The sequence below is a fragment of the Neophocaena asiaeorientalis genome, unplaced genomic scaffold (genome assembly GCF_003031525.2).
Source record: "Neophocaena asiaeorientalis asiaeorientalis breed wild unplaced genomic scaffold, Neophocaena_asiaeorientalis_V1.1 scaffold226, whole genome shotgun sequence".
Taxonomy (NCBI): Eukaryota; Metazoa; Chordata; class Mammalia; order Artiodactyla; family Phocoenidae; genus Neophocaena; species Neophocaena asiaeorientalis.
In genome coordinates this window covers 11133194-11145478 of record NW_020173037.1, presented here as the reverse complement: position 1 = coordinate 11145478, position 12285 = coordinate 11133194, and the positions used below count along the sequence as shown (strand labels likewise).

Here is a 12285-nt window from a genome sequence, read left to right as displayed (position 1 = left end):
AGAGTACACATTCTTTTCTAGTACCCATAGAACATTAACCAAAATGGCCCATATCCTTGGGCCATTAAAAAAAACCTCAACAGGGCTTCCCTGGTGGCACAGTGGTTGAGAGTCTACCTGCCGATGCAGGGGACACAGGTTCGTGCCCCGGTCCGGGAAGATCCCACATGCCGCAGAGCGGCTGGGCCTGTGAGCCATGGCCGCTGAGCCTGCGCTCCACAACGGGAGAGGCCACAACAGTGAGGCCAGCGTACCGCAAAAAAAAACAAAACAAAAAAAAACCTCAACAAATTTTTAAAGAATGGAAATACACCCTTCAACAACACAGGGGTTAGGGGCTCCAACCCTCCCCGCAGTCCAAAATCTGCATATAAATTATAGTCTGCCCTCTATATCTGCAGTTCCTCAGTATCCACAGTTCTGCACCTGCAGATTCAACCAACCTCAAATTGTGTAGGACTATAGTACTTACTACAGAAAAAAATCTGCATATAAGTGGGAACACGCAGTCCAAACCTGTGTTATTCAAGGATGAACTGTATACAGTTTATGTCCTCTGACCACAAAAGAATCAAACTAGAACTCAATAACCAAAATATAATAGCAAAATTTCCAAATATTTGGAAACCAAACAACAAACTTCTAACTTCAACAGTTAAAAGAAGTTTTCTCAAGGGAAATTTAACAATACAATGAACTGAATTAAAATAATATATCAAAACTTGTGGGATGCAGCTAAAAGCAATGTTGAGAAGGAAATTTACAGCACTAAATGCTTATATCAGAAAAAGAGGATTTGGTTCAGGAAGGTGGAGTAGAAGGACATGCTCTCACTCCCACTTCCAAGAGCACCAGAATCACAACTAACTGCTGAACAATCATAGACGGGAAGATTGTCGACAGGAAGACTCTGGAACTCACCAGAAAAGATACCCCACATCCAAAGACAAAGGAGAAGCCACAATGAGAGGGGAGGAGGTGGGGCGCAATCACAATGAAATCAAATCCCATAACTGCTGGGTGGGTGACTCACAAACTGGAGAACACTTACACCACAGATGTCCACTCACTGGAGTGAAGGTTCTGAGCCCCACGTCAGGCTTCCCAACCTGGGGGTCCGGCAACGGGAGGAGGAATTCCTAGACAATCAGACTTTGAAGGCTAGCAGGATTTGATTGCAGGACTTCAACAGGACCGGGGGAAACAGGCTCCACTCAGGGAGCACACACAAAGTAGTGTGTGCGTCAGGACCCAGGAGAAGGAGCAGTGGCCCCAGGGGAGACTGAAACGGACCTACCTGCTACTGTTGGAGGGTCTCCTGAAGAGGTTGGGGGTGGCTGTGTCTCACCATGAGAACAAGGACACTGGTAGCGGAAGTTCTGGGAAGTACTCCTTGGCTTGAGCCCTCCCAGAGTCTGCCACTGGCCCCACCAAAGAGCCCGGGTAGACTCCAGTGTTGAATTGCCTCAGGCCAAACAACCAACAGGGAGGGAACCCAGCCCCACCCATCAGCAGACAAGCAGATTAAACTTTTACTGAGCTCTGCCCACCAGAGCAACAGCCAGCTCTACCCACCACCAGTCCCTCCCATCAGGAAACTTGCACAAGCCTCTTAGATAGCCTCATCCACCAGAGGGCAGACAGCAGAAGCAAGAAGAACTACAATTCTGCAGCCTGTGGAACAAAAACCACATTCACAGAAAGATAGACAAGATGAAAAGGCAGAGGGCTATGTACCAGGTGAGGGAACAAGATAAAACCCCAGAAAAACAACTAAATGAAGTGGAGATAGCCAACCTTCCAGAAAAAGATTTCAGAATAATGATAGTGAAGATGATCCAGGACCTCGGGAAAAGAATGGAGGCAAAGATCGAGAAGATGCAAGAAATGTTTAACAAAGACCTGGAAGAATCAAAGAACAAACAAACAGAGATGAACAATACAATAAGTGAAAAGAAAAATACACTAGAAGGAATCAATAGCAGAATAACTGAGGCAGAAGAACGGATAAGTGACCTGAAAGACAGAATGGTGGAATTCACTGCTGTGGAACAGAATAAAGAAAAAAAATGAAAAGAAATGAAGACAGCCTTAGAGACCTCTGGGACAACATTAAACGCAACAACATTCGCATTATAGGGGTCCCAGAAGGAGAAGGGAGAGAGAAATGACCCAAGAAATATCTGAAGAGATTATAGTTGAAAACTTCCCTAACGTGGGAAAGGAAATAGCCACCCAAGTCCAGGAAGCGCAGAGTTCCCATACAGGATAAACCCAAAGAGAAACACACGAAGACATATAGTAATAAAATTGGCAAAAATATAAAGACAAAGAAAAATTATTTAAAGCAGCAAGGGAAAAATGATGATTAACATACAAGGGAACTCCCATAAGGTTAACAGCTGATTTCTCAACAGAAACTCTACAAGCCAGAAGGGAGTGGAATGATATACTTAAAGTGATGAAAGGGAAGAACCTACAACCAAGATTACTCTACCTGGCAAGGATCTCATTCAGATTCAAGGGAGAAATCAAAAGCTTTATAGACAAGCAAAAGCTAGAAGAAGTCAGCACCACCAAACCAGCTCTACAACAAATGCTAAAGTAACTCATCTAAGTGGAACACGAGAAAAGGACCTACAAAAACAAACCCAAAACAATTAAGAAAATGGTAATAGGAACATACATATCGATAATTACCTTAAACATGAATGGATTAAATGCTCAACCAAAAGACACAGGCTCACTGAATGGATACAAAAACAAGACCCATATATATGCTGTCTACAAGAGACCCACTTCAGACCTAGGGACACATACAGACTGAGAGTGAGGGGATGGAAAAAGATATTCCATGCAAATGGAAGTCAGGAGAAAGCTGGAGTAGCAATACTCATATAAGATAAAATAAACTTTAAAATAAAGAATGTTACAAGAGACAAGGAAGGACACTATGTAATGATTAAGGAATCAATCCAAGAAGAAGATATAACAATTATAAGTATATATGCACCCAACATAGGAACACCTCAATACATAAGGCAACTGCCAACAGCTATAAAAGAGGAAATGGACAGTAACACCATAAAAGTCGGGGACTTTAACACCTCACTTACACTAATGGACACATGAGCCAAACAGAAAATTAATAAGGAAACACAAGCTTTAAATGACACAACAGACCAGATAGATTTAATTGATATTTATAGGACATTCCATCCAAAAACAGCAGATCACACTTTCTTCAAGTGCGCATGGAATATTCTCCAGGATAGATCACATCTTGCATCACAAATCAAGCCTCAGTAAATTTAAGAAAACTGAAATCATATCAAGCATCTTTTCTGACCACAACGCTATGAGATTAGAAATCAATTACTGGGAAAAAAAATGTAAAAAACACAAACACATGGAGGGTAAACAATGTTACTATAAAACCAAGAGATCACTGAAGAAATCAAAGAGGAAATCAAAAAATACGTAGAGACAAATGATAATGAAAACACGACAATCCAAAACCTATGGGATGCAGCAAAAGCAGTTCTAAGAGGGAAGTTTATAGCAATACAAGCTTACTTCAAGAAACAAGAAAAAACTCAAATAAACAACCGAACCTTACACGTAAAGGAACTAGAGAAAGAAGAACAATCAAAACCTAAAGTTAGCAGAAGGAAAGAAATCATACAGATCAGAGCAGAAATAAATAGAAACAAAGAAAACAATAGCAAAGATCAATAAAACTAAAAGCTGGTTCTTGGAGAAGATAAAAAAATTGATAAACCATTAGCCAGATTCATCAAGAAAAAGAGGGATAGGACTCAAATCAATAAAATTAGAAATGAAAAAGGAGAAGTTACAACAGACACTGCAGAAATACAAAGCATCCTAAGAGACTACTACAAGCAACTCTATGCCAATAAAATGGACAACCTGCAAGAAATGGACAAATTCTTAGAAAGGTATAACCTTCCAAGACTGAACCAGGAAGAAACAGAAAATATGAATGACTAATCACAAGTAGTGAAACTGAAACTGTGATTAAAAATCTTCCAACAAACAAAAGCCCAGGACCAGACGGCTTCACAGGTGAATTCTCTCAAACATTTAGAGAGAGCTAACACCCATCCTTCTCAAACTCTTCCAAAAAATTGCAGAGGAAGGAACACTCCCAATCTCATTCTAGGAGGCCACCATCACCCTGATACCAAAACCAGACAAAGATACTACAAAAAAAGAAAATTACAGACCAATATCACTGATGAATATAAATGCAAAAATCCGCAAACGGAATCCAACAACACATTAAAAGGATCATACACCATGATCAAGTGGGATTTATCCCAGGAATGCAAAGATTCTTCAATATATGCAAATCAATCAATGTGATACACCATATTAACAAATTGAAGAATAAAAACCACATGACCATCTCAATGCAGAAAAAGCTTCTGACAAAATTCAATACCCGTTTATGATAAAGACTCTCCAGAAAGTGGGCATAGAGGAAACCTACCTCAACATAATAAAGGCCATATATGACAAACCCACAGCAAACATCATTCTCAATGGTGAAAAACTGAAAGCATTTCTTCTAAGATCAGGAATAAGACAAGGATGCCCACTCTCACCACTATTATTCAACATCATTTTGGAAGCCCTAGCCACAGCAATCAGAGAAAAAAAAGAAATAAAAGGAATCCAAATCAGAAAACAAAAAGTAAAACTGTCACTGTTTGCAGATGACATGATACTATACATAGAGAATCCTAATGATGCCATCAGAAAACTACTAGAGCTAATGAATGAATTTGGTAAAGCTGCAGGATACAAAATGAATGAACAGAAATCTCTTGCATTCCTATACACTAATGATGAAAAACCTGAAAGAGAAATTAAGGAAAAACACTCCCATTTACCATTGCAACAAAAAGAATAAAATACCTAGGAATAAACCTACCTAGGGAGACAAAAGACCTTTATGCAGAAAACTATAAGACACTTATGAAAGAAATTAAAGATGATACAAACAGATAGAGAGATATAACATTTTCTTGGATTGGAAGAATCAACATTGCGAAAATGATGATACTACCCAAAGCAATCTACAGATTCAATGCAATCCCTATCAAATTACCAATGGCATGTTTTTACAGAACTAGAACAAAAAAATCTTAAAATTTGTAAGGAGACATAAAAGACCCCAAATAGCCAAAGCGGTCTTGAGGGAAAAAAACAGGAGCTGGAGGAATCAGACTCCCTGACATTAGACTATACTACAAAGCTACAGTAATCAAGACAATATGGTACTGGCAAAAATACAGATCAATGGCACAGGATAGAAAGCCCAGAGATAAACCCACACACCTATGGTCAACTAATCTATGACAAAGGAGGCAAGGATATACAATGGAGGAAAGTCTCTTCAATAAGAGACTGGGGTGGTGTTGTGATGAATTGGGAGATTGGGATTGACATTATATACACTAATATGTATAAAATGGATAACTAATAAGAACCTGCTGTATAAAATATAAATAAAATAAAATTCAAAAATTCAAAATAAAGAGAAAGTCTCAAATTAATAATATCAACTCTCACCCAAAGAACCTAGAAAAAGCAAAATAAACTCAAAAGTAAGCAGAAGGAAGAAAATAATAGATAGGAGCAGAAAACAATAAAATTGAAAACCAAAAGAAGAAAGAAAGAAAAATCAATGAAAGAGAAAGCTTGTTCTTTGAAAAGATTAATAAAATTGACAAATATTTAAAAAAGAGAAGGCATAAATTACTAATATCAGGAATGAAACGGGATATATTCTATAGACCACGTAGCTATCAAAAGCGTAATAAGGAAATACTACGAACAATTCTATACACATAAATCTAACCAGTTAGATGAAATGGACCAATTAACTGAAAAATACAAACTACTACATCTCTTCCAATACGAAATTCGTTAGACAGTCACATAACTCTATTAAGGAACTTGAACTCATAATTTTAAAAACACACCAAAACTCAATTCCGCCTATGGCCAATTAATCTATGACAAAGAAGGCAAGACTACACAATGGAGAAAGTCTCTTCAATAAATGGTACTGGGAAAACCAGATAGTTAAATGTAAACAAATGAAATTAGAACATTCTTTAACACCATACACAAAAATAAACTCAAAATGGATTAAAGGCCTAAATGTAAAGTCAGACACTATAAAACTCTTAGAGGAAAACACAGGCACAACACCCTTTGACATAAATTGCACAGCAATATCTTTTTCAATCAGTCTCCCAGAGTAACAGAAATAAAAACAGAAATAAACAAATGGAACCTAATTTAACTCAAAAGTGTCTGAACAGCAAAGGAAACCATAAACAAAACGACAACCCACACAATGGGAGAAAGTATTTGCAAACAAAGCAACCAGAAAGGGAGTAGTATCCAAAGTATACAACCAGCTCATGCGGCTCAAAATACAAAAAAACACCCAACCCAATCAAAAAATGGGCAGAAGACCTAAGAAGACATTTCTCCAAAGAAGACATACAGATGGCCAAGAAGCACATGAAAAGATGCTCAACATCACTAATTATTAGAGAAATACAAATCAAAACTACAGTAAGATATCACCTCACACCAGTGAGAATGGCCATCAATCAAAAAATCTGCAAACAATAAATGCTGGAGAGGGTGTGGAGAAAAGGGAACCCTCCTACACTGTTGGTGGGAATGTAAATTGGTACAGCCAGTATAGAGAACAGTATGGAGGTTCCTTAAAAAAACTAAAAATAGAGCTACCGTAAGATCCAGCAATCCCACTCCTGGGCATATATCCAGAGAAAAACATACACACACCCCAATGTTCACTGCAGGCACTGTTTACAATAGCCAAGACATGGAAGCAACCTAAATGTCCATCGACAGATGAATGGATAAAGAAGATGTGGTACATATGCACAATGGAATATTACTCAACCATAAAAAGAATAAAATAATGCCAATTGCAGCAACAGGGATGGACCTGGAGATTATCATACTAAGTGAAGTAAGTCAGACAGAGACATATGATATTTGTCTTTCTCTGTCTGGCTTACTTCACTTAATATCATACGATATCGTTTATATGTGGAATCTAAAATGGAGTTATAAAACAGAAACAGACTCACAGACTTAGAGAATGAACTTATGGTTATCAGTGGGGAAGGGTGGGAGGGAGGGATAGACTGGGAGTTTGGGATTGACAGGTACACACTGCTATGTTTAAAATAAAATGCCTTTCTGTATGTATAAATAGATAAATAGACAGATAGATAATTAATTCTCACCAAAAAGAAATCAATAGGTTCAGATGGTTCACTGGATAATTCTCCTAAATGTTTAAAGAATTAACACCAGTTCTATACAATCTCTTCAGAAAATAGATAGCTTCATTTTTTGAAGCTAGTATTACTCTGACACCAAAACTGGACAAACAATCAGAGACTTAATTGTAAAACATAAAACTATAAACTTGAAAAAAACAAAAACAGGAGAAAAATCCAAAGGACCTAACATAGGCACAGAGTTCTTACACTGACACCAAAAGCATGACCCGTAAAAGGGAAAAACGAATGAATTAAAATATAAAATTTCTGCTCTGTGAAAGACCCTATTAAATAGATGAAAAGATAAGATTTAACTTGTCCTACTTGCCCTACATTTGGGAGAAAATGTTTACAAACCCACACCTCTGAAAAATGGCTCATACCTAGCATATATAAAGAACTCGCAAAAGAAAACCAAATTAGAAAATGGGCAAAAGACGTGAAGAGACATTTTATTCAAAAGCATATGAAGATGGCAAACATATGAAAAGATGTTAACATTATTAGCCAATAAGGAAGCACAAATTAAAATGAGATGCACAATACACACCTATTAGAATGGCAAAAAAAAAAAAAAGGAAAAAAGTAACATCATCAAATGCTGGTGAGGAAGCAGAGAAGCTGGCTTAGCCATACACTGCTGGTGGGAATGTAAAATAATGCAGCCATTCTGGAAAATAGTGTGTCAGTTTTTTAAAGCTAAACATGCAACTACCTTATGACTCATATAAACCAACAATTGCCCTCATGGGCACTTATTCCAGAGAAATGAAAACTTATGCTGGCTCAAAATCCTGTACACGTTTACATTAACCTTACTTATAAAAGCCAAGAACTGGAATCAATCCAGATGTCCATCAACTGGTGCATGGTTAAACAAACTGTGGTCCATCCATACCAAGGAATACTACTCAGTACTAAAAGGGAAGGAACTGCTGATACACACAGCAATCTGGATGAATCACTAGATATTATGCTTAGTGAAAAAAGCCAGTCCCAAAAGGTTGTATATTGTATGATTCAATTTATATAACTATCTTGAAATGACAAAATTGTGAAAATGGAGAACAGATAAGTGATTGCCATTAAGGAGGGGTTGGAGATGGAAGTGAAGTGGGTGTGGCCATAACAGGGCCACAGGAGGGGTTCTTATAGTATGGAAATGTTCTGCATCTTGACTTAACCAGTGTCAATATCCTAGTTGTGATAGTGTACCATGTTTTGCAGGATGTTACCACTGGAGAAAACTGGGTGAAGGGTACAGGAAATGCTTCTGTGTTCTTTCTTGTAACTGCATGTGAAGAATCTACAATTATCTCAAGAAGTTTAATCAAAAAAAATTAAATAAACATCTTAAAAAAGAAAGGCTAGGGCTTCCCTGATGGCGCAGTGGTTGAGAGTCTGCCTGCCGATGCAGGGGACACGGGTTCGTGCCCCGGTCCGGGAAGATCCCACATGCCGCGGAGTGGCTGGGCCCGTGAGCCATAGCCGCTGAGCCTGCGCGTCCGGAGCCTGTGCTCCGCAACGGGAGAGGCCACGACAGTGAGAGAAGATTAGCATGGCCCCTGCACAAGGATGACACGCAAATGCGTGTAGCATTCCATGTTTTTTTCCAATGCAGGGGTTGCGGGTTTGATCCCTGGTCGGGGAGCTAGGATCCCACATGCCTTGCAGCCAAAAAACCAAAACATGAAACAGTAGCAGTATTGCAACAAATTCAATAAAGACTTTAAAAATTAAAAAAAAAAAAAAGGCTCTTTACCTGCTAATCCTGCAATAATCTGGTCTGTTCATCTACTGCTATGTCCTCACTCCTACTTGTCATTCAAATCAAATTCCTTTTTTGCTCTTGGATTACTTAATTCTTATTTTATTCAGCTAATACCACTCAAATGAAATTACTCTCTAGCTAAAGTCAATGATAATCTTTCAACTGCAAAACAAAATGGAAACTTGCTAGGTTTTTGGTTTACCTAGCCTCTAAGTATCTGACACTGATGGAAGTTTACTTCCCTGAAGCTCTCCTACCTCTGCTTCCATGACAACACTCTCTGCTGGTTCTCCTTCTGCCTCTTGAGCTACTTCTGGCAGGTAGGGGAGTCCCTTCTTTCTCTTTTTTTTTTTTCTCCTGATTTACTCCCAAATGCCAGCTTTATCCAGGATACAAATGCTCTTCATGTCTTATATATGCTCCTTGAGTACTCTGGGTACCAGCCATTCTATCCACATGTTGAAGTGCAAGCATTCTTTATCAATATCTAGCTATATAAACTGTCTCTAGAGCAATGTCAACATCCCACAGGAAGCTCAAACACAGCATATTCCACATTGGACTACCACTTACTCCCACCCTCCAGAAAGAAATCTGTTTTCCTATATTCTTATTAATTGTTCCACCATTCTCATATCCTAGCCAGAAACCTGGGAGTTATCCTAGACTCTTCCTTTCTCAACCCCAATACCCAAAAAGTTTCTTAAAAAATTTTAACATTCTTCTGAGTATCCCTTGATTTTGTCCTTTTTCTCCACGCCTTCTGTCGGTTTCTTAGTCACACTCTTATCATCTCTTATTTAGCCTATTTCCTGACTTGGCTCCCTTCTATTCTTTACACTGTTTACAAGGAAATTTAACTAAAATACAAATTTGATATTATTACTATGATGCTTAAATTTCTTCCATCGCTCTACAGTGCTTTCAGGAAAAAGTGTAAACTTCTTAGCCTAACATGTATGATCTTTAAACCTTGACCTACTTTCCATATTCTTCTCTTACAGCTTACCCTTCTCTGCTACTCTCTAGCCTCATGGAGCCATTTGGAGTTTCCTGAACATGCCATGTGGCCTCCTGATTAGTACCTTTAATCATATTCATTTTACCTGGAATACAGCCTTCCTAGTTGAGCGGCTCCTACTGCCCCTCAGCACTCAGCTCTATCATCCGCCTCCCGAGAAGCCTTGCTGAACCTCTCAACCCACAGTGGCCTTCTGTATTCACTTAGTAGTCTTTCCAGTATCGCTATTATTGATTTCCTTTTGTAATCTCCTCTAGCAAGTATTTCCAAGTATTCCTAGAAAGCTGGGACTGTGTCTTATTTTTTCTATGTATCCTTGATGCCTAATAAGAAGAGTTGAATAAGCTGAATAGGTGTTTATTAGATTGAAGAGTAGTCAATAATTTACTCAGGCTCTATCAAAGAAATGAAAGCACTTCTCTAGCTCTTGCATACTGTCTCCTTTGAATCAAAACTCATCCTGAAGCCAGGACATGAAACCAACCTAAATGTCCATCGACAGATGAATGGATAAAGAAGATGTGGCACATTTACACAACGGAATATTACCCAGCCATAAAAAGAAACGAAATTGAGTTATTTGTAGTGAGGTGGATGGACCTAGAGTCTGTCATACAGAGTGAAGTAAGTCAGAGTGAGAAAAACAAATACTGTATGCTAACACATATATATGGAATCTAAGGGGAAAAAAAAGGGTACTGATGAACCTAGTGGCAGGGCAGGCAGGAATAAAGACGTAGATATAGAGAATGGACTTGAGGACACGGAGTGGGGAAGGGGAAGCAGGGGCGAAGTGAGAGTAGCATCAACATATATATACTACCGAATGTAAAATAGCTAGTGGGAAGCAGCCGCATAGCACAGAGAGATCAGCTCGGTGCTCTGTGATGACCTGGAGGGGTGGGATAGGGAGGGTGGGAGGGAGGCTCAAGAGGGAGGGGATATGGGGATGTATGTATGCATATGGCTGATTCACTTTGCTGTACAACAGAAACTAATAACACAGTATTGTGAAGCAATTATACTCCAATGAAGATCTATTAAAAAAAACCTATCTTGACTATACAAATTTCCTAATTTGATCCACGGTGATTCCTCTGCCTCAATAAGACCTTTAGAATTACTTACTTATCTAAACGTATTTATGATAGGTCTTTCTGATTTCTCATTTTAGAATGTAAACTTCCGAAGGGCAAGGAATTCTGTAATTCTTAAGGACTAGGACACAGTTACAGGTCTCTAAGAACTTTACAAATACCAGCTGAGTGTTTAAAATGAACAGAAAAGATGACCGCTCAAAAAAAAAAAAAAAAAGAACTGGGTTACTAGAGATCAAATTAGGCTAATAAAAGGAAATACTGTAAATGTATCATCTTAAAATACTAAATACTGCAGCTCAGCTCTGATAGCCATCCAGACTAACCTTCGTCTTGTTGAACACTCTCCTTCTTCTTTGGCTACCCATCCAACATCAGCAAAAGACACCACTGCATCCTCTCCTGGCTGTCTGGGGCTCCATTCTGTTGTAGGGCTGGTAAGCTATAAGTTACAAATAGGGAAAGTTCTTCATCTAGCACCGAAATGGTAGAATAAAACATTTTCTTACCTAAGGAAAATCAGCAGCTCTAGCGTTACAAACACATGGACAGTTTCTAGCGTTTCCATTGAAGGTCTCCATGAAAGAGACCTTTAGTTATGTTATACTGTTGTTTAATAGTGCATGCAATCTCTGAATTATAATTTAACTCATTCAATTTTTATTTTACAGGTCAAATGAAACTCATTAAAAAAAACAAAAACCTCAATTCATCCTAAAACATTAAGAAAATTTTTAGAATTTAAACATCATAAATCAGTTCTTTTCTGAAGAGATTTAGTAAAAAGTATAGTGACCAATTTGTGCTAAATCTGGGAATATTTTTAAATGGATATTATATAGATACACTGTTACAATAATGAAAATACATTTTCAAATATCATTAGAGCTCTTGATTTTTAAATTAAAGTATTAACTATATTAAAGAACCAAAAATACAAATAGCAGAACAGAATTCTCTAGCTAACCTTAAACACCTAGATGAAGGAACAGAATATTCTGAAATAAATATAACAAAGAAAAAGCGTGCAAGTTC

The 12285-nt window shown here is 38.1% G+C and overlaps 1 protein-coding gene and 1 non-coding gene across 5 annotated transcripts in view; one reads left to right on the top strand and one right to left on the bottom strand.

The window, feature by feature from the left end:
• The window catches only part of MTFR1 (mitochondrial fission regulator 1), a 78474-nt gene that overhangs the window by 25028 nt on the left and 41161 nt on the right, over window positions 1-12285 (bottom strand). For all 4 annotated transcript variants that reach the window (XM_024742577.1, XM_024742576.1, XM_024742578.1 and 1 more), the window contains exon 4: window positions 11577-11692. In XM_024742577.1, the coding sequence (XP_024598345.1) occupies window positions 11577-11692 (116 nt within the window). The remainder of the gene's footprint in view (window positions 1-11576; window positions 11693-12285) is intronic.
• On the top strand, window positions 8868-8971 carry LOC112398238 (U6 spliceosomal RNA). The gene has a single exon (XR_003002958.1). It is a non-coding gene; the product is annotated as a U6 spliceosomal RNA (small nuclear RNA).